This window comes from Orbicella franksi, chromosome 15, assembly GCF_964199315.1.
Source record: "Orbicella franksi chromosome 15, jaOrbFran1.1, whole genome shotgun sequence".
Classification (NCBI taxonomy): Eukaryota; Metazoa; Cnidaria; class Anthozoa; order Scleractinia; family Merulinidae; genus Orbicella; species Orbicella franksi.
The window spans coordinates 18,529,742-18,552,897 of NC_138159.1; the positions used below are offsets into that span (position 1 = coordinate 18,529,742).

At 38.7% G+C, this 23,156-nt stretch overlaps 2 protein-coding genes across 2 annotated transcripts; one reads left to right on the top strand and one right to left on the bottom strand.

Moving 5' to 3' along the window:
- Window positions 1-7,926: 7,926 nt before the first annotated feature.
- On the bottom strand, window positions 7,927-12,826 carry LOC145469277 (low affinity immunoglobulin epsilon Fc receptor-like). The gene is made up of 4 exons (XM_081452959.1): window positions 12,714-12,826; window positions 10,726-10,802; window positions 9,341-9,469; window positions 7,927-8,413 (listed from the first exon to the last, which is right to left on the bottom strand). Exons 1-4 carry the CDS (start codon window positions 12,824-12,826, stop codon window positions 8,007-8,009), a joined length of 726 nt encoding a protein of 241 aa, XP_081309085.1. The 3' UTR covers window positions 7,927-8,006.
- A 2,441-nt stretch (window positions 12,827-15,267) lies between these two features.
- Window positions 15,268-16,365, top strand: LOC145470079 (protein phosphatase 1 regulatory subunit 3D-like). Its single transcript, XM_081453909.1, has one exon. It carries the CDS (start codon window positions 15,526-15,528, stop codon window positions 16,138-16,140), a length of 615 nt encoding a protein of 204 aa, XP_081310035.1. The 5' UTR covers window positions 15,268-15,525; the 3' UTR covers window positions 16,141-16,365.
- The last annotated feature ends 6,791 nt before the right edge of the window (window positions 16,366-23,156 follow it).

Below are 23,156 nucleotides of genomic sequence, written 5' to 3' on the forward strand. Positions count from 1 at the left end.
AATACAGAACTAGCATGAGTTGTTGACATAATGATGGCGCGAGCAAAGAGAATTTAATTACATTTTGATGGTCAAAGTATACAGATTGTTTTCTGTTTTTCGTGGCGGAATTTTCTAAAGGGAAGAGAAAACATGTTCTCCGTGTTTCTATCGAGTTATAGAAATACCCGTGGAGGTTAGGGAGAACTCGAAAAAGCTGTCGAAACACTCGCCTGTTGGCTCGTGTTCCCACAGGATTTTTCGTTCTCCCAAACTTCCACTCGCGTTTCCCATAACTCGATAGAAACATGACACATGTTTTCTGTTTCTTAAGGTTACAGTATACCTTCGGGTCGGCAATTTTCTTCAAATTTGGATTTTTGGGTCAAAATAGAGGCCGAAGAATAATCTCTAATTTCTGAAAAAAATTTTTGAAAAAGGCTAAATATTGGCGGAGAAATGGCGGTTTTACGTTTTCACCGGAAGTAAAAGTTTACCTCTTGATTGACAGCCCTATGGCGCGTATGCAATCAACCGAGACGATTTTCGCGGGAATTACCTATATGGATGTCACGAATTGACTACTCAGTTGATCAGCATTGTTGTTCTGACTACCCAGCATTTTTTATATTAGGCGTGTCTCTATTAAGTTATAAGTAAACATAGACCACGTTTAAACCATGGACCGGTTCGAAAAAGCGAAAACAGCGAAGAACGAATGAAAATACATCAATGAGTGAAGAAGCGAAAGTTCGCCACGCGGATGAAACTATAGTTATCGTAGAAGGCGGACAAATATTCGTGGTGAGAGAAAAGAAAGGTTCTGTAAAAATTTCGGAACTTGACAGCAATAACAGGGATGCTGACAGAGACTCTTCTGATGAGTCCGATATAGACGAATCGTCGGACTCATTGAGACCATTTGAAATATTATCCATGCACAGTTGCTCACACACAGTAGCTCTCCGCGCTGTCTTTTGTTTGTTTCCTTCGCTCAGCCACTCTAGCGTTCGTATCCTTTTTAGTCTTCCCCATTTTGCCAGACCAGCTTCAAGAAATACCGAGCTGCAGAAAAATTATCTCTCTGTCTTCGGTTCCTTGAGCGCATTGCGAAACACAAGAGTTTTTTAGAGATTCGCGCGTAAATTTCACCAGGAGGTTAACGGTAGTAAACTTTCCCTGCACTGATTGGCTTAGTTACCTGAGAACCCAGTTGAAGGCGTTTGTGGGCGGAGTTTGTTCGCAAAGCAGAAAATTTTTCTTAGCGCTGTTTTCTCGAATAAATTTTTTCACTTGAAGCAGGCACTTTAAGGAGTTATAACTCAAAGGAAATTCGTTCAATTGCTCTTAAATTTGGACAGTGGCTAGTTTAACATATAAACTACAAAAGCGTGTCTGGGAATTGTTAATTTCGAAATACTTTTTCTTCGAGAGCGATTTTTGTACGATCACTCCACATTTTTTTAATCCTATTTCGAAAATGTTCTGTAACTTTTTACTGCAATCGAATATGCCAAAACGCAGACACGTTTTTTAAGCGCTTTGGGCCCTGAAACCGAGGAAAAAATTAAATTGGCGAAAAACGAAATTCGCTTTGACTTGTAGCTTTCGAAAGGTGATTCGGGCGCTCGCATTTAGTGGTCGTGAAAAATTCGACAATTCATTTTCTTTCAAAATTGTTGGTATAGTTTGATAGCCAGCTCCATAAGCTTTAATTTGATATAGGGGTTTAGTTATCTACAGCTTAAACTGCACGCGCTACATCGCTTGCGCGCGAGACACCCCTGAAGGTATACTGTAACCTTAAGTCTTGCAGTATTTTGGCGAGAGTGAAAATAATCAACGACTCTGCAGACTAAATTGTGAAATCCATTATCCAACTTTTTTCTTTCTAGAGAAACGGACCTGGAAGCGTGTTTTGCACTGAGAAGGTTCAACCAATCTGTCAAGCCCATTCCTTCAAATACAAATATAGATATTCAACATTATAATCCATCAAATATTTTCGCTTGCGCGCGACTGATCTAAACACGTCACGTGACCGAATATTCCCCGGCTGAAACTGGGGAATGTTCCAGAATATTCCCCAATTTTCAACACTGCGCGCGTTGCAAAAGAGATTTGAAGAATAATGAACACAATAGCCTCCATTTGGGGCGGAAATATGCTCGGATATTTGTCCTTGGACATTATCTGTTCCGAAAAGCGAACTGTGAGCTTTGAGGAACAGATAATGTCCTAGGACAAATATCCGAGCATCTTTTCGCGCCAAATGGAGGCTATTTGTGTATTATTCTTGAAACGTTTTTCGCAACACGCACGGTTTTGAAAATTGGGCAATATCACTCGGATATACCCCAGTTTTAGCTGGGGAATATTCAGTCACGTGACGTGCTTAGACCAGTCACGAACGAGCGAAAATATTTGATGGATTATAATGAACAATAGCTTCCATTTAGCGCGAAAACACGCACAGCATCTGTTCCAGACAAATATCATTTTCGCAAGCTATTTGCACAGGACTAAATGTTAGGTCATATAACAGATGACGCGACAAAAATGCGAACGAAAATAAGGATCCTCGCTAATAATCCCCTTACTTGTTCCAGGCCTGCCGTTGCTTCCTGGGGGCCCGGAGGGGGCCCTGGTGTCCCAAACTCCTTCATCATAACACACTATGGTACCAGCTATCATGTCCCTGCCGCATCTCCTGCCTTTTCCACCCTGACTACCGCGGCCTCCTGCAAACAAATAAAAAATAGGTCTGCAATGTGTACATGGCGGACGACTTATTCCAGTTATGTAAATTAATTTTTGGTTATACTTGCAATAACAGTTACCTGTAAATTTTAATTCAAATTAAGACAAATTGGCTAGACTGTTCGATTAAAACGGCAGTACAGACAATTGAGAACAAATCACACAAGTAAATATGGTTCCAATCCCATCGAGAACAACCGCTCGAGGCTTGAAGAACATACTTTATTATACGGCTAACTCCGTGAGTAGGCAAGATGAATCCTGTGCTGTGATTGGCTACCCGAGCGGGGCAAGATGGCGCTATCTTACACGGTCGGGAGTACCCGCTGTGTCCCGCAAGAAAATAGCGTTCTTTTTCCAATATCACAGATCCTTTATTGACCAAGCTTCCTGGTTCAAGATGGTTGGATACTGGCCTCGTTCTTTTTTGGGTCTTTATGGACCCGGTCTATGAACACGCCAATATTTACCCATGTTGACTTCATATTTGGTCAATAACCCATATATCTTTCACAAGACTCTCTTCTTTGGGATCGCGCCATCGTAATAGCAGCCGATCCTAACTTGCACTTCCACATGATCGTAGAATTTATAAGCTGCGATTCTGTGATCGCCTGCAGGTCAGATCGATGCGGAAGGCATTTTTCATACGCTCTGCGGCAATAGTAGATAACTTTCTTACCCTTTGCTCCTTTTCCATTTGTGGCCGCCGGGGCTCCTTTTCCACCACACGATTTCAAGACTACCGTACCCTTTATCTCTCTCCATCGGATTTTTACCTTTCCGGCCTTCCCTCCATTACCTTAATAGCAATATATCCACAACGTTACGATAGTTCAAATACTTGTGGCCCTGCGCTGAATCTAGTTGGTATACGAGCATCAGGGAATAAGCAATACTCGTATTCTCTTTATTAGACTGGAACTAGCATGTAATGGAGGCTCAAGCGGTGGAATATCATCAAAAAGAGATTTATGTCATTTGAATTTGAAAAAACTCCCGCTTAGATCACCATAGCTAAACATCGAATCGCTGCCCTGATCTTCAAACTTGCACCCTGGCTTTGCATTAACAAAAGAAAAGTATACGCAACATCCAGAGGGTTGGGGCTACTCCCTTATATGGCCTATTTTGGTATGTGCAGCATAAAGGGTACGGTTTTTTATCTGTTTTGGTCTCAAATAGAGTATGATTTTTGCACTGTAGTCTTGAATTAGATAGGTTTTTTTAGAAGAAGCTTCTTTGTCATCATTATAGATAAGAACATCAACGACAGCCCTCCACAATGTCTTTAACATCGGTCTGACCTAAGGAATTAATTATAGGTCATAAATAAGGTAGGCAAAATCACAGATTTTGGTCTTAAATAGGGTATGGGTTTAAGGAAGTCCCTCCACCCACTTTTTCTAGGAGTCACCACTCCCCCGCTCCGGGACATAACAACTCATTACCTGGTTTTCCTGCATTCCCTCCGTTGCCTCCATCAGGTCCTTTGGTCCCAGGAATTCCACGAATGTAATCTGGACACCCATCTCTAGATACTTTTCGATTACTGCAGTCTCCTGCCGTCCTACCAGGTTCCTAAATAATATTTTAAAAGAGCTACGTCACGGTTTGGCCATTTTGAAAAGTTTAGCCTAAATTTTTTAAGTTCGTCGTTTTTAATCCGTGTTGTCAATCTTTTCCATCCTTAACCATCCTTATTCCTTTATGGTATGTTACTATCTTTTCAGTGTTTTTCTTTAACTTATATTTTCAGGTTACCTTCAGTTTAAAGTTAATTTTTTACGTGGCAAAAATAGCTCAAAATACCGTGACTGAGCTCCTTCAAGAAGGTCATTTTCTATAACTTATGTGATGAGTAAGCATGTGAGTTGCCTGGATTAATCATTCATTATGGTGTGGTTTTTCTTGTAGGCTCTCATAGACCTTAGCAATCTCGCCATAAAATTCCCAAAGCCCTATTGGAGCCACGGTGAAAATTTACCGGCAAACTGAGAGCTGAAATCAGAACAAAATTGCACACGTGTTTCTAAAATCATGTTTCAAGGCGACAGGTTCCCCAAAACTTATGCCACTATAATAAAAATTGGCATTTCAAAACTCGACGGTTTGGCTTTATAGGAAACCTCGCGACAATTTCTCACGTTCTCCGAAAGCTACCTTGCGTTGCGTCATTCTGTCATTTTTATGCTCTATTTTATGTTCTACCATAGCTTTCAACCAATGAGCGCAAGAATCCTGTCGGATATTGTAAAATTGTAAATTGTCGCAAGTCGTTATTCATTCTTATTATGTGGCTTGTGTTTGTAGCCGATCTGAAGTGCGCTCTTATTGGCGAACTGAAGGGCATTATTCTCCCGTAATGCCCAAGGGCTGATTACGCAAAGACAGAGCAAAAGGCCATGTAGTAAATAACTTTTTAACCTCGAATGTTCGGTCTTTACGGAAAAATCTCAAACCTTGGATGCCATATTGACCTCGCTGTCGTTCAATCAATACGGCTAGGTCTCGGTTTGAATTTTTCCCGTAAAGACTTCACACGCGACCAATAACTAGTTAATATGACAGACTCGAATTTCTTTAAATTTAAGTTCTTTTGACTCACTGATTTGCCACTGTTCCGCGTCTTCGCTGCATCTCCACCATCCTGGCCTTTATGTCCATTGCCTCCGTTGGCAATGACGTCAAGATTACCAAGAACAACATCAGTGAATATTTCAACTGCAAAAAATTAAACATACTGAACATTTCACAAACACATATTGACATAAACGGCTCATACAGGCCACGTTCGACATGTCAATATTCTGTACGTGGCTCCGAGGCTTTCAGGACAAACCTTTATATTTGGCGGTGTTTTCTTTGTATCCAAGTCTCTTTTGGGAATTGAGAGACAAAAGAAACTTTAAAAAAAATTGCAATTTCTGGTTGTAAGCCTCAGACCAACTTTAGAATATTGATATATCGAACGTGGCCTATTAACGGGCAGTTGAAGGAATGGTGGTTTCCACGCCGCACGAGGACGACGCCCGGGGGACATCGGAATGAAAAACTACATTTACGAAATTTATTAAATTAATTTAATACGCCAATGAAGGTGCAGTTAGCATGAGTGATATGGATTATTGAAATTCACGTTATCTTCGATTCTCCAATGCACACATCATTGTTTTCGGCAAAACATGAACCACAGAAGGTGTACAACGCACGTGCAAAGCAGATAACCCAAACAGTTGTGAGTTCGAATCCTATCTCATGATCAGTCGACGCCAATCGGTAAATCGCGCATCCGGGATTGCCAAATAACTGCAGGCTTTTAGAGACGGACCATAATTTCTTTGAGGGGGGAGGGGAAATTTCCCCAAAAAAATTGCAGAAAAAGCAATCATGCAAGGGGAACCACGGAAAAAAAATAATAAACTGCTCTCTACTAACCAGGGCCTACTTTTGGTGTTAAAAAATGCTTGCGCAACCTATTGCCCACCAAAAAAGTCATGCAGAACCTATAGGTGAGAAAAACAAAAACAGAAAAATGCCCAAACCCGCGCAGAGAAATAATGGTCCGTCCCTCATTACCCATCCTCGATTCAAAAGCAACACGCAAGTAAAACCGACAGAAGCGAGTGACTATCTTTCGGCGCGGCCACAAATGAGCTTTGTTCGGAAGAATATCGAAACGACGGCTCGTAAAGTCCAAAATTCTAATTTGAGAAAAAAAATTGTCTTCACTTTGGCGAAATTTTATCTGGTATTCAATTTTCTCCAGCCTAATGAAACATATTCAAGAGGGAAAAGGAAAAATGTAGGCAACTCATAAATAATTTCTGACTTGACCTGTTTTAGTTAAATTCCCTCTTGAACAATCAATGTACATGCTGAATCGGGAGCAGAAATTCCTGTAACGCAACAATAGATATTGAGGCAGTTCAACTATTTTGACTTCTTACCTTTAGGCCCGTCAAAGCCGTGCTTTCCATCTTCTCCATCTTTTTCGGTTTGCACTCGAGTTTTGTAAACCTGGTTCCAGTTTGGTGCAGAAACGTCAAGTTGACTTCCTGGAGAAGCAACGATTCTTCTGGCAAACAACTTTAAATTTGTGATTCCGTGTAGCTTGACTGATCCCTGGAGAGGTTTTAAAATAAGTATGTTAAAATTAGAACACCCTAGAATTAACCGCAGTCAAACTTATTGGAGTCATTGAAAATAAGGTACTGTCTCACACGAGGGTGGTTTTTAATTTTAGTGTTTTAGCTCCGTTGATAGTTTTAGAAGTAGCTGAGAGTATTAAAACAAGCAACGATGTTTGTTTAATAGGGTTCGTGAATTCGAACTTTAAACTAACGTTTTATATTTGAAATAAATGACGAAAGACAGAGGTGCTTCTCCAATTTTACGGAGATTCGCCCGGGATTAATTTAACAGATACTCAGTGTGAGAATAATTATACCTGAATATAAAGGGTGTCTGTGAGGATTTCCACTTGCGGTGCGTGGCGTACATTTTGCCGCGTTGCATCAAAGTTTAATCTCCTTTGATTCCTTAATTGTTCTTTGATATAATTCATGTGAACAACTCGTCCAAGAACGCGATAGTGATCTGGAAAAAAAAAATGTATTATGTAATTTTGTATATGTACATATTAACTATGATATGTAGTTCCTTCGGGGATACACGAGTCTTTCTTAAACAATTATTCCACGAGCGCGCGTTGGACCGAGTTGGCTGTAACCATCTCATATCCAACAAGCGCGAGTGGAATAATTTTTTTATTACAAACGCCCCAAAATTATAGAAAACTAGGCTACAATAAAAAAAAGCCCCGATAGTTACGTGTACGCTTTCCATATTTGTAGAGCTTGTTATAATTGCTCATATATGATTGCTAAGCCAATGAAATCGCACGATCTAATGATCCAGTGTTTAATAATTATTGATATACTGTTTCCAGAGAATTACTGACAAGGAAGCTTGTAATAAAAAAAAAAACAGAATTTCTCTTTGTGGTCCTCTAAATGCATTTTGGCATTCTAATAGTGCGTATGCACATGACCTCAGGGCAGCCGTAATGGTGTTCCAAAACAATGAAACGACCACCACGTTGGTGTACCAAACCAATCCTGGGGGAGTTAACTCTTTCCCTATGCAAAAATTTTCTTCTGTTCCAATAAATTTACATGACTACTAATGAAAACGCCCTATAGTAGAAAATTGAGGTCGGCTTTAGTTTCCTAAACGAGTCATTTTTGTCAAATAACTTAAACTTGCTAACATCTCCTCTGACCTTTCTTAAATTCGCAGATATAAGGTGTATCAATTCCACCACGTTGATCACTAAACAGGCCTTGAGATCCAGGGGGGTAGTCCTTTGACATCACAGCATGGCTCCCGTCACCAGACGGTTCGTTATCTTGCCATTTGTCTGTAATAGTCAGCGGCTCTCCACTTACCCACTCCCAGTTGTTTCCTCTTTTCCTTAATCCTATGTGCCAATCATTGGATCCTTGGAGGGTGCGTTTTTGAATCTCTCTATTGATAAACTGCCATTCTTCTTCTGTTTCCATGGAAACAAGGTCTCCTTTTTGGCGTCTGCAACTTTTTCGGTTTTTGGACCATGGTTTGCCTGATTCATAAAACATGTAGCAGGAACTGCCAAAACATATGTTTGAAGTCGCTAGAAAGAAATAAAGAGACTGGTAATTATTAAACTGTCTTTATATTAGAGGCACAATTCTTGTCTTGCGTTAGTTTTTTGTGCTAGTAGTGTGTGTGCCTTAATTTTTGGTATTAGTGTTAGCAGTGTGCTTGTAAATTATGTTTTGGTTTGTGCTTTAAAAATGTGAAAAAGCTAAGCATCGTAAGCTGTGTACTACTGAGTATTGCATTAACATTAATTTTTGTCAGTAAGTAGGGCAAAGTGACAATATTGTAAGTTATGATCGAAATCAAATTGTTTGTAGTACTTTGTATTGTAATTAGTCTCAGCAGTGTTTTGTTGTGTGTTCGTAAACAAATAAATTAATTAATAATAAAATTCGTTTCGAACAACTTGGAAAAGTGTCTGGTTATGTGTCAATTTAAAGATGGCAACCAGGTGAATAATTTTTGAAGTCGAATCACTGAACCGCTCTGTCTATTTTGAAGGATAAATAATTTAAGAACAGTGGCCTTGGTTACTATTTACTCCCCCATGTGACGTAGCCTCCTATGCAGACGCAAGACACACAACCGCTAAAAAAAATGAGACGGCGAGGCCCGTGAAATTCGTGAAAAATTTTGCGAGATCCATCGGTTTTGACGGACCGTTCGCGAACCCTAGTTTTAATTTCGATCTCAAACCTCTACATGCAAAATATTAACAGTGAGCGTGTTTCTGTATGTAAAGTGGAGTAAAAAAACCCTAGGTATGTTAGGTTGAAAATTGAGTATAGGGTGTTTTTACAAAGTACAAAGTATTTGTTTTTGTTTCTTTCCTGTAAAAATTGGAATCTGTCCAGAGGTTCGTAACTGTGGAATAGCAGCCTCTGCTTCTCAATGAAAGCACTTCATATCACACATCTTGAACATGTATCTACTTAAGCCGAAGTACGCATAGCCTTACTCGTTCCCATGTCGACGATAGAGGGAGTCTGGATCCAGCTCATGCTGGGAATTTCTGGATTTTCATTTTGGGATCGATCACCTAATGTGGTCTCTGCACATCCACCAGTGATCCTCACCTGATAGGAAGCTATGAAAAGTGAAACAAAAATGGATAAAAATGTTAAGCAACTTTTCCACTTTTTGAAATGTTCAAAAATAAACAGAACAACACGAACATATTGCTCGTTCGCTTTCATTTGAAAGGTCACACATTAGGGTTTCATCCACAGACTTAAAAGTTAGAACCCCCTTCATTTTGTACAGCATAATAAACAGTACCACGTGAAAGTACTGCTAAACAGCTTATAATTGAATGGTCACACACTAGGGTTTCATCCGCAACACGGTCAAAAAAAACATCAGAGTTCATTGTAACGGGAAGGATTGGAAAGGAAACGAAAGGACAGGACAGGTGAAGAAGAGAAAATAAAAGAAAGAGTACAAAGGGAAAGACAAATAAAGAAAAGGAAAGGAAAAGAAAGCGAAGTAAAGGAAACGAAAACAAAAGGAAGGAAAGGAATAATTATAGGGAATAGAATATTGATTTCAAGGATAACTGGTCACTGCTATTGGCCAACCAGCTGACACCGGGCTAAGAGAAGAAAAACCTTTCATTGCTCAGCTCCCAGAGCAGGTTAAAGTGGCACCCCGCAGTGCACAAGGAATCTCTTGAAGTGACGTTACAGTTTTACAAATCCGAGTATGGAGTAACAAGTGTTTTTTTTCCCACAAATTATTCACAGCTTTCGAGAAACTGAATATTTTCCCAATTTCACTGGTATTTGCCTTTCATAGTAGTGTCTTGTCTTAAAGGAGCTAAGTCACGGTATTTTGAGTTATTTTGGCCATGTACAAAATTACCTTTAAATGGTAGGAAACCTGACAATAACAGTTTAATAAGATAGAAAAACACCAAAGAGGTATTAATAACCCATAAAGGAAGAAGGATGGCTAAGGATGGAGAAGATTAACACGGATTACAAACGACAAACTTGAAATATTTAGGTTAAAGTTTTCAAGATCCGCAAACCGTGACGAAGCTCCTTTAACCAACGGCTTTCCGGTTCTGACAACTGAAAAACGACTCAAATATAATCCGTGAACTCAGAACTGACAAGGGGTTCGACAGTTCCTGTCAAAAGGCCAAGCCTTCAATGTTGTTCCTGACAACAAAATGACAAATGACTAACATTTTAGATGACAACTGACGGAAAATATCCCGAGGATTTAACGATGTTAAATTACCACGATTGAGAGTCAATAAAAAGGTGTCATATCGAGTCATAACGTTAAACTAATATTACACAAATATAAAAAAAGAAACATTATTACAGCGTAACATACCTAAAGCTAAGGACAAGAAGTGAAATGAAATGGCCGCAAAAAGCCCGAGAACTTTACCAGCCCAACGCGCCATGTTTCTACAAATAAGAGAAGGAGCAACTGATTCGAAAAAGCTTTGTCATCCATTCTTAAGATTCTGACTTTCTTCTAAATTGTGTAATACAATGAGGTTACTGAAAGAAAGTGTTTACATGAACCTGCTGTTGCACAGTGCAGCACCCGGGTCAGAGCAGAAGGAATGTTATGACTAAGCTCACCAGCTGAGCAAGAGAAAAAGTGGAAAAATCCAAGAAAAAGATATTTAAACTTGATTTCTATAAAAAACCAAAGTTTTTGAACTTTTTGAACTTTTTGATTTAGCGAATTGGCCAGTTGTTCCAAGGTATCGCCCAGTATTATTTCTGTCTCAAGATCAGCCAAGAAGAATTCTCGAAAGCTTTCAAGCTATCGACTGCGTCTCGGTTTTTCATAACGGTGTCTCGAATTTTCCCTACCCACCTCGTGTTTAGATGACGCTATACATGTAAACACGGAACAAAGTCATCTACTGCTGTCGAAATACGGCACACAGCAGAATACATTTTATCGAGTTGTATCTGATGAGTCTGCAAGTATCAAAGTGACTTTTTTGCTTAATATAAATCTTAATATCATATTTTCGTTTCAATGTAAAGAATCATTTTGCGTTTAAACTAAACGCTAAGCAAACTATAAATTGCAGTAAAACATTTGTAAATTCCGTCTTCCAGTCCCATCTTATCCAGCCTCATTTTCCATTCTACCCGTTGAGAACTTTAATATATCTGTCTGTATCCCGTAGTCACATTTGTAGTTAGTGGTTTTCTTTCCGACCACAAAATGTCCTCTATGAAATGCAATAAATCTTTTATTGACGAAGTTCGTTTAGTCAAGATGGCTCATGTATGAAGCACGTAAACTCTAAACAAGTATGCGTAATCGGCCATTTTCTGGTCATTTTCTTTATTGTTTAACCATCGGCAGCCTAATTAATAATTAAATTTCGCGCGCACTCTACATTTAAGTCCCGGATATGTCGCGGCATTCTGCGCGATGTGAAGCCCCATCCACACAACGATGGAGCAATTTGAAAACGCGACAATCACCGGTCGTTTTGGATTTATTTTTGGAAAAAGAACTTGAGCAGGGAAATCACTTGATTATCGTGAGGTCATCGTCTTCAAAACGCTCCGTTTTCAAAATGTTTTCTGTCCACACGAAAACGATAAGCCGGCGTTTTCAAATCCCTCCGGTTTGAAGAGCGTTTTCGAAAAGCTCCGTTATGGTGACTGATTAGAATGGGCGGTAGACCCAACGGTAGGACCTGGGTGTTGCCCTCGATTTTTTTTATTATTATTATTTTTTTATTTATTTATTTATTTTTTTACTTGTTTAAAGACCTCGACTGCTCTTCGGTCCATAAACAGTCAATAAAGAACTTTACCAATATCAGTAGCCATCTTGACCTCACACTTGGTCAATAACCCATATGTACTGTTTTAAGTTGTTTTATTTTTCGTAGTAATGACTTCCCTTGCAACAAACGGAAACAATATTCTGTCACTTTATCCGTCTTTGACATCCATTCCTTATCTGTGATTCCACTCCTTGAGTTGCAGACGCTGTTGTAAAGGACGTTTAAGCAAAATGAGTGTTTCTACCAGCTTATGTTTTAGCTAGATATTTGTCTCATTCAGTAAAATATATATTGTGTTCGAAGTTATGATACTTCATCTTCAGAATGGTAATGAAAAATGTTTACAATTTCCGTAATGGGAATAAACTTGTAATAAACAATAATGTAATAAACTATAAATAATGTAAGAAACTTATACGGACAATTAAAAACTTATTGTGGCAATAAATAGCCAACGGTTCTTCGACACGCGCATACCTAACCCAGGGCGGGTACGTACTCCCCGTAAATTTTCGTGGGAATGTGCAACGTGGTTTCTTAAAAACCTTTTTACCCTAATGTGAGGAAGAGCATCAGAGACCACTTCTCATTTTCACAGTCGACAACTGATTCACTAGTCTGTCGTGCACCTAAACAGTCTTGTTTCGCTAAGAAACCTTTGGTCATTCTCGTCCCCAGTGCAACTCGATTTAAAATGTCGTTTCGAGTAGCCGACCACCGGAGATCTGGAGGCAAGAATGCGCTTGGACGGTACAACGAGATCGCGTGACAAGTTACATAACGAATTTCCTATTGTATTAAACAGCGTAGTATGCTTTGCTTTGTTTTGCAGCAATGAAATTTAAGGAGAGTACTTGACATTGAGTTCTCTGTATTTGAGCTATGTTCATTCTTTTATAACATCAGCCAGATTTCAGAACCGCGAAAGGATCTACTCTTCCACGTAAATGTTCCTAGAGGGAGATAACTAATCAGGTTCAAACAGATTTGCATACAGTGGAATCTCGAAGCCTTCCAGATAACTCAAACTAAAGTCATTTCCCTTGTCTCAGTAAACACTGGAATTTTAGCCCTGATTTCTCAAGCTGCGCGAGTTTTTCAAACCAATTTTCGTTTCCCTTGGAGGTTCCAAAAGTCAAGGTTCCACTGAATATAAATGAAAATGTAAATACTGATTTTGTTGTTACACTGGGGAGAAAATAATATCGCTTCAATTCTCGGTTTGCAACCTAACTTGCTCCAATCTTTTAGCCGACATTTTGAACCTCTTTGCTTCAGATATATTTTATCTGACGAAAGATCAAGGAAATATGGAAAAGGTGTTTGAAGAAAAAAGACGAACAGACGGTGTTTGATTGCATTTCCAAACACCGAAAAGACAGTTGAAAACACGACGCGTAGCGGAGTATCTTTGACGATTTTCGAAGCGTTTGGAAATGTGGTCAAACACTGTCTTTAATATTTGATATATATTCTTAATCGAAATTATAACTAAGGAGAAAACGGAGAAATAAAGTTGTAAAAATCTATTCTAATTAGATCAGATTATCCAAACACCGTCACGGTCATGTTCCCTTTGTTTGAACTCAGTGAATTATTAATGAGTTTAAGAAATCTCGTGCCTGTTTTACGGCACGTGCCAGTGACCACCAAACAGACACCTTGATAAACAATTAAAAATTTGCAACTTATGAAGAGTGAAGGTCACGTATATGACCTGTTTTAGGCAATTAATAAACCGTCGGAGCCTGTCGCGCAAAAAATATGAATATTAAGAAAATGAAAACACTGGCGTGGCCCCTCAGACTGCAAGCTGTCTCATTTCCTACCGTTTAATGATTTTTACAATTACAATGTTCCCGTTTAGTGAGGCAATTCCTAGACAGTCAATGATGAGACTTCATATAAAGGCGAATAATATAAACATATTTTACGTGCAGTCTGTTAGGTCAGCCAACATCACACACCCGTCTAGAGAGGAAACATTGCATAATTCAATTCATTGCTTACATATTTCTAAGTGTGCACAAGTCGCATGCCTGAGTGTACTGAATAATATAACCTTGAACTTCAGTCTCATGGCGGTGCTCCCCCCGGTGTCCTCGACGTTAACTCTGGCATGTACGATTTCAACATCAACGTCATGGTGGAGGTGTTCTTTGCTGAGCAGATTAAAATTTGCACAGATGCTTTGCTTTTGTCTATATTTTTCTCCTTTCCTACACGAAATTAGTTCCCCAGCTCAGAGCGATGTTAAAGGCATTGTGAAATGCTTTCGTTGATGATCTTATCGAAAATGATGAAATATTAGCTAAAAACATATCGAACTCAGGACTAGTGCAAAAAATCATACCCTATATGAGACCAAACTGGCCAAAATCGATACCCTATTTCTGACCAAGACGGCCGCACGTCCTATGTAGCCCATATAAGGGAGTAGCCCCCTTCACCCGGGAGGGGATTGGGCGATATTAACGGTATCTATAGGAACGAAGTAAGATCATTAAAAGTGCAACGGCATTTTTGCGTCTACATGCATCAAGTCACGATTTTTTACCTGTCAGTCAATAAAACCCTTATAAAAACCGTTGCAAACCTTGCCACTCAAACACAAAACGTACTTCCCAGTCACAAGAGGGGCTTGTAGGTACTTTTGGGAATTATTCAGTGGTATAATCTTACATTGTGGATCAAAGTTGTCTTGCCCGTTAGGAAAAGGAAAAAGTTTTGATACAACAGTAAGTACTAAATTAAAAACTTTTCTTTTCGAAATCTTTAGATCCTTTTAGTGACTTCTCAAAATTTGCATGTACGTATTTTTAGAATTTTTTTTTTTTTGCTTTACGATTTTTATTTGATAATTCAGTTATCTAGTAGGTCCTAGTGCATCTACGAGTACGCTTCCTTGATAAAAATTGTTCTAATTACACTAAAAATAAGATTATGATACCGTTGTAGAAATCGAATTATCTAGCGGTGATGAAAAACAGGCACTTAGTACTTTGAAAGCTTTTTTTTTTTTTCTTTTCATTTTTTTTTTCTTCTACTGAAGTGTGAAGTAACGCAATTCCTACATTTGCATTACGCGCCACATTAGAATCCAAAGCTAAAGTCGTCCGTTCGGATACAGTATCTTCGGCTGGAATAATTAAATATACCCTTTTAACCTAAAGAGATTAGAATTAGAGTCATAAGACAAACGATCGTCGCAAATTCACCATAACCGATGATTCAATTCTAACTAAACCACAGCCTTGGAAAAGCGTGACAGTTTTCATAGGTACGCATGTCGTGCAAAGTCAGCATAACACAAGGTCAACTTTACTCGACAACCCTCTTGACAGTTGTCCGTTACTCGTACAGCAATGAAAATGAACGGACAGGTTAAGGACTCTAGGCCAACTTCTACAACGTCCAGGGTGAAAAGAGTTTCGTTTGCGGATTTTGTTGGCCTAAAGCTTGAGTTTGTAAGAACCATTACACCCTCCAGCAGCGAAGACGACTTATGTACACTAGACGACGCGTTATGGAAAACCAACTGTGACGACACTGAGGCACCAAAGAAGCGGGTAAAATGTCTGTACCCGTGTTTCGTTCAACCTTCAGAATCAACAGACAGTTTCATGAAGAGGGTTTACAGCCAGAATGTGTGCCTCGAGTACATCGTGTGTAATAACTTTGTTATCACCGGGCTTATTCGGGTGACAAATTTATCTTACATGAAAGAGGTGTCTGTCAGATTTACACTTAATGGATGGGAGACGTATCAAGATATTTGGGCGGATTTCATGTCCACTTGTTCGGATGGCAGAACAGAAACGTTTATTTTTCGTATCTCAATACCTCATGACTTTGAAGTAAATCGGTATATGGAGTTCGCAATTCGCTATCGAGCCTCAGACAAGGAGTTTTGGGATAATAATGGCCGTAACAATTACCAAGTTCGGTGTTCAGAAAGGCTCGTTTTACAAAGGGAATAAAACGATAAAACGAGATTGCTTCTATGCAACAGAGCGACCATGGCTGGCATGTGTTTTTCGAGCCGGCCTTTCTGATTTATCCGAGAAAAACAGGTTGACTAGAAATGTTTCTTAGACATTGTTTATGAACACTTCCCTTAAAAAAATTAGTTATACCAATATAACAATCTAAAAATTTCCCCTTGAGAACTACAAAGTGTGTATCCTCCGACAAATTTCATTGAGTCTTAGCCCTTTGCATAGACAGACAATTGTTATTTCTGTAAAGCAAGAAGGCTTCCGGTCTTTGTTATTTACATCTTTGTAAAAACGTGCACAATATCATGGTCATACATATTTCTCCAACGTCGTCATTATTTAGTTTGTCACTCTGATCTTGATATTTTTCACTTGGTCGGAAAATACATTAGTCACAGTTTGAAAACCGTATCAAACGTAACTTGAAATGCTATGCAAAATACATACTTAAGAAAACAAGTCAACATCAAGACATTCGCCTTTGTATTCAGGAAATAATTTTGCAATAATAAATTAGCAAGAAGTCAACAGTCAGTCAACCATGTTGTAAACGGTTAGTTTATCTCACTGTGATGTAGACTGAGTCGATCAAAATTAAAAATAATGTAGATTGTATTTCTTTATGTTGTATTCCGTAGGAAATGCTGAAATATTTTACGTTCATGTCATCTATGGTCATGTCATGTATTTTAGGCAACTGCATTTGCTAAAACAACTGCCACTGACTAAACATCTACAACACACACTGCCTGTACAACATCAGGTATAAACTCGACTACTGCTAACCACTGCTAGAGGGTTTAGAATTAGTTGTATATATGGATGTATAAGCATTAATAGAGTTAAAGAGGGTGGAATAAGTAGTGACAGTTGAAGACAGTTATCAAGTTAATGATATTGGTTATGCTTTTAAGAGATGAGAGAGCAGCTAGAGTTTCTGTTACTAAACTAGTTAATCTAAAAATTATAAATTAAACCGTAAGAAGTGATGTCAAATACATTTCTAAGGAAATGTAGAAGTGAACTTACAAAAGACAGTACTTAAAGTTCGGGTGATTGAGTTAAGTTCAGAAAATTTAGTTACAGTTGAATTGTAGGAGATGGACTAAGCAGTGCTGTAATTAGCCACAGTTGTAAAGAAAAACATTGAGTAAGTGGTGGCGTATGTAGTCACAGTTGTAGAGTAAGAGATGGTGTAAGTGGTGGTGTAATTACTCACAGTTGTGGATTAAGAGGTGGTGTAAGTGGTTAAGTAATTAGTCAAAGTTGCAGAGTAAGAAGGTGGAGTAAGTGGTGATGTAATAAGTCACGGTTGTAGATTAAGAGCTCCAGTAAGTGGTGGTTTAATTAGTCACAGTTGTAGAGTTAGAGATGGTGTAAGTTGCTGTGTAATTAGTGACAGTTGTAGAGTAAGAGATGGTGTAAGTGGTAGTGTAATTGGTCACAGTTGTAGAAGAAGAGATGGTGTAAGCGGTAATGTAATTAGTGACAGTTGTAGAATAAGAGATGGTGTAAGTGCTAGTGTAATTACACACAGTTGTAGAGTAAGAGCTAGATTAAGTGGTGGTGTAATAAGTCACAGGTTTAGAGTAAGGCATGGTGTAAGTTTTAGTGTAATTAGTCAGAGCTGTAGAGGAAGAGAGAGAGTAAGTGGTAGTGTAATGAATGACAGTTGGAGAGTATAAGATGTTGTAAGTGGTGGTATAATAAGTCAGAGTTGTAGATTAAGAGCTGGAGTAAGTGCTGATGTAATAAGTCAGAGTGGTAGAATCTGAGATGGAGTAACTGGTACTGTAATTAGTCACAGATGTAAAAGTAAGAGATGGTGTAAGTGGTGGTGTAATTGGTCACAGTTGTAGAGTCACAGTTGTAGAGTAAGAGGTGGAGTAAAGGGTGGAGTAATGAGTCACAGTGGTAGAGTAAGAGATGGTGTAAGTGGTGATGTAATAAGTCACAGTTGTAGATTAATAGCTGGAATAAGTAGAAGTGTAATGACTCACAGTTTTAGTGTAAGAGATGGTGCAAGTAGTGATGTAATTGGTCACAGTTGTAGAGTAAGAGGTGGAGTAAAGGGTGGAGTAATGAGTCACAATTGTAGAGTAAGAGATGGTGTAAGTGGTGATGTAATAAGTCACAGTTGTAGATTAATAGCTGGAGTAAGTAGTAGTGTAATGACTCACAGTTTTAGTGTAAGAGATGGTACAAGTAGTGGTGTATTTGGTCACAGTGTAGAGTAAGAGGTGGAGTAAAAGGTTGAGTAATAAGTCACAGTTGCAGAGTAAGAGATGGTGAAAGAGGGGTTGAATTGACCAAAGTAAGAGTAAGAGGTGGAGTAAAGGGTGGAGTAATGAGTCAGTTGTAGAGTAAGAGATGGTGTAAGTGGTGATGTAATAAGTCACAGTTGTAGATTAATAGCTGGAGTAAGTAGTAGTGTAATAAGTCACAGTTTTAGTGTAAGAGATGGTGAAAGAGGGGTTGAATTGACCAAAATTGTTGAGAAAGAGATCGAGTAAGTGGTGGTGTAATTGGTCACAGTTGTAGAGTAATAGGTGGAGTAAAGGGTGGTGTGATTAGTTACAGTTGTAAAGTTAGAGATGGTGTAAGTGGTGGTGTAATTGGTCACAGTTGACGAGTAAGAGATGGTGTAAGTGGTAGGGTAATTAGTGACAGTTGTAGAGTAAGAGAAGGTGTAAGTGGTGGTGTAACTGGTCACACTGGTAGAGAAAGAGATGGTGTAAGCGGTGGTGTAATAATTCACAGTTGTAGATTAAGAGCTGGAGTAAACAGTAGTGTAATAAGTCAAAGTTGTGGAGTTAGAGAAGGTGTAAGTGGTCGTTTAATTGGTCACAGTGGCAGAGGAAGAGATGGTTTAGGTAGTGGTGCAGTAAGTCACAGTTGTAGAGTAAGAGATGGTGAAAGAGGGGTTGAATTGACCAAAATTGTTGAGAAAGAGATTGAGTAAGTGGTGGTGTAATTGGTCACAGTGGTAGAGGAAGAGATCGAGTAAGTGGTGGTGTAATTAGTCACAGTTGTAGAGTAAGAAATGGAGTAAGTGGTGGTGTAATTGCTCACAGTTGCAGAGTAAGAGGTGGGGTAAGTTGTGGTTTAATAATTCACAGTTGTAGAGTAAGAGATGGTGTAGGTGGTGCAGAAATTAGTCATAGTTGTAGAGTAAGGGTGGAATAAATGGTGGTGTTTTTAGTCAGAATTGTAGATTAAGAGGTGTAGTGAGTTGTTCTGTAATTAGTCATAGTTTAAGAGGAAGATATGGTGGAAGTGGTGGTGTAATGAGTCACTGTTGTAGAGTAACAGATGGTAAAAGTGGTGGTGTAATTCACCACAGTTGTAGAGTAAGGGCAGGAGTAAGTCATGGTGTAATAAATCAGAGTTGTAAAGTAAGAGGTGGAGTAAGTAGTGGTGTAATTAGTCATAGTTTTAGAGTAAGAGGTGGGGTAAGTGGTGAGGTAATAAGTTACAGTTAAAGAGCAAGAGGTGGAGTAAGTGGTGTTTTAATAAGTGACAGTTGTAGAGTAACATATGGAGTAAGTTGTAATGTAATTATTCACAGCTGTAGAGTAAAATTTCTAGTAAGTGGTGGTGTAATTATTCTTAGTTGTACAGTAAGAGGTAGAATAAGTGGTGGTGGAATTAGTCACAGTTGTAGAGTAAGAGGTGGAGTAAGTGGTAATGTAATACGTCACAATTGTACAGAAGTAGCTGGAGTAAGTGGTGGTGCAATTAGTCACAGTTACAGAGAAAGAGGTTGAGGAGTTGGCGGTTTAATTAGTCCAGTTGTAGAGTAAGAGGTGTAGTAAGTGGTGGTATAATTAGTCACATTTGTAGAGTAAGAGGTGGAGTAGGTGGTGGTAATGTAATTCTTAACGGTTGTGGAGTAAGAGATGGTGTATCCTGATTTTGGTGTACGATTGATTAGTCACAGTTGTATATCTAGAGTAAGAGGAGGAGTAAGTTGTGGTGTAATTATTAACAGTTGTAGGGTAAGAGGTGGAATAAGTGGTGGTGGAATAAGTCACAGTTATAGAGTAAGAGGTGGTGTAATAATTCGCAGTAACTGTTTAAAGTATGAGGTGGAGTAAGTGTTGGTGTAATAACTCAGAGTTGTAGAATAAGAGGTGGAGTAAGTGGTGGTGTAATTAGTCAGTTATAGAGAAAGGGTGGGATTAATTGACGGTTTAATCAGTCCAGTTGTAGAGTAACAGGTGTAGTACGTGGTCGTGTAACAAGTCACAGTTGTACTGAAATAGGTGAATTAAGCGGTGGTGTGATGATTCACAGGTGTAGAGTATGAGGTGAAGTAAGTGGTGGTGTGATCAGCAACGAACAGTTGTGGAGGTGGAGTAAGTGGTAATGAATGGGGTAAGAAGTGTAGTAAGGGAGAGTATTATGGTAAGATATTGAATAAGAAGGACAGTAGTGGAATTAGTGATTTTTGAAAAGTAAACGTAGTTGTGGATTAACGACTAACAGATTTAAGAGACAGCGGTATTGATAAAGTTAATTAAGAAAAGTGGCATGTTTAGCAGTGTTAGGGAAAGAGATGGCTTAGTTGTAGAGGTTCAGTATTGAGAAGCAATAGCAAATGATTTCAGGAAACGACAATGGAATTATTGTAGAAACTCTATATAACTATCCAAGAAATAATTACAGATAAAAAGTTTTACTGATGTTTCAATTTAATCTATTTTTTGCAGGGCCTAAATAAAGACATTTCAGTGATGCGAGTTGTGTAGAGACAATTTACCAATACTTTGTAAATGTAGAAAAGCCATCAATGCACAGTTTGTGAAAGCCCACTAACCATGGTAACCGAGAACACAGTAACTGACTTGCCTATGATATAATAGCTTAGAACAACAATGAGCTTATTGGCAGCCAATAGCGGTTAAGAGACTACCATAAATACTGGTGTTTTGTAAACTACTCTCCTGTTACGCCCCGGGTTGTGGGACACAATATACAGAAGTAGTAGACACCGCGTGTAAGAAGCTAGTGGTTTAAGAACCTACCGGCAGAAATTTGCCATTTTAAAACCAAAAAATAGAAGAACCTGTTCAGCTAAGCTAGATCAAGTAGGTTCTTATATACGGGTTACAGTTCAATCATGATAAACCTTTTAACCAAGGAGTGTGACTTTCAGATTGCAAATTTATATTACAAGAAAATACATAATACAGTAGAGAATAAATACTATATATTTAAGGATTAGATCCAAGTTTATTCACTTTGTTTCGTTTTTTTTTTTTTTTTTTGTTTTGTAATCGACAACTATACCTGCTTCATGGAAATTAAGGACATTGTTAAGAATGTACTTACAGAACCTATTTGGCCAGAACAATAAGGGCTCTTACTCACGGGTTTTTGCTGTGCCACTATCCATTCTTGGGTTACGTTCTGGTGACGTTTTGGTTGTGCTCTTTGATTAAACTCTTCTGCTGTATCAAGTTGTGTCTGTTCTCTTGGTCTCCGAAGACTGTTTAGTGTGCTGTAACAGATCTAGCTAGATCTCTGCCTTCCAACAGCTAGCAAGTTGCTCCGTTCAGAAACGTGTTTTCTCGGGCCAAAAACCCATTATTTCAGAACTCCCTGGACAATTAACATTATTGGTAAAATTTGAAAACGACAAGAAGCGAAGAAAAAGAAAAAATGAGAATAAAGATGCCTGAAATTACGAAATAATAAAAGTGCAAGTAATTATGAACGTTTGTTTAAAAGAATGTTAAATCTTATAACATGTTTCATTCTGGCTTAAGCCCTTCAATATTTTTAATATTTTCAATATTTTCAGCTTTCTTTCATGTTGAGACCACCAGGTAGTAATAGATTATTCTCTGCCTGCCTAAGGCCCGGAATCAGCCAGTTTTTGTCACTACTACTACGGCATAAGTCTTGATCATTTTGCCTTACTATTATGCTCAAACTAACGCCGGCATAACTTGTAAAACCCTAGATACAACTTAAGCGACAGTGGCAGAGTTGGTGTTTGCGGTTTTAGCTACAGATCTAGAAGACAGATGTTAATAACTTCAACAACAATTTTTTTTCTAAATGCTTACATTTTGGAGGGTATCCTCACTGATCTAAGAGATCTGTGCACTCTGTGATCAGTGGACTACGCCCTAAGAGGAACCGATATGTATTAACTTACCTGAACCATCAAATTATGACCTGAACTCTTTTAGTTCTTTAGATGTGACGTCCTTGAGATCCGTCGCCGAAAGAGCTGTCCTTCGTGTAACAATTTCACCAAAGCAGACGTTGACTATGTAATTTTAACTAAGCCGTATTTTTGAGGAGGTGAATAATTTGTTTATATATTTTTTCACTGTCTTGTTTGTTGTTGTTGTTGTTGTTGTTGTTGTTGTTGTTTTGTTTGTAGTGAGCCTCATTACCCTATCGATTTTTTTTTTTTCCAAAGCCGTTTCGCTTAAGGGAGACAAATGGCCTTTAAAACTCCTGAAGTAAATCATGTTATTATATGGCAAGGTAGTCTTGCATGGGTATATTTGAACGATCTGATTGGTTCTTTCTTGGTCGGAATTTTGCCATTTACAAATTGATTTCCCGCTATTGTTTTCCGCTGGTGAGAGACTACAAACTGGAAAATCTAGCAAATGATATTTTTAAAATCTTTAGTGAGGCAACCCTTGACGGTCAATGTTGAGACTTCATATAAAAGCGAGTAATATAAACATATTTTACGTGCAACATGACACACCCGTCTACAGAGGAAACATTACATCATTCAATGCTTTGCTTAAATTCCCTTAGGGTTTGCACAAGTCGCATGCCTGAGTGTACTAAAAAATGTGACCTTGAACTTCACTCTCACGACGGTGCTCCCACCGGTGTCCGAGACGTTAATTCTCACACGTACGATTTCAACCTATACGTCATAGTGGCGGTGTTGTTTGCTGGTGATAGATTAAGATTTGCATATAGACTTTATGTTTGTCCATATTTCTCTCCTTTCGTCCACA

Bases quoted from the DNA above. Each gene is read 5' to 3' on its own strand.
- LOC145469277 (XM_081452959.1), bottom strand. From the start codon at position 12,826: ATGACCAAAGGTTTCTTAGCGAAACAAGACTGTTTAGGTGCACGACAG. The intron at 9,470-10,725 runs GTATGTTACGCT...CACTTTTCATAG, and splicing joins CTTCTTGTCCTTAGCTTTAG to CTTCCTATCAGGTGAGGATC. The intron at 8,414-9,340 runs GTAAGGCTATGC...ATTTCTTTCTAG, and splicing joins TATCGTCGACATGGGAACGA to CGACTTCAAACATATGTTTT.
- LOC145470079 (XM_081453909.1), top strand. From the start codon at position 15,526: ATGAAAATGAACGGACAGGTTAAGGACTCTAGGCCAACTTCTACAACG.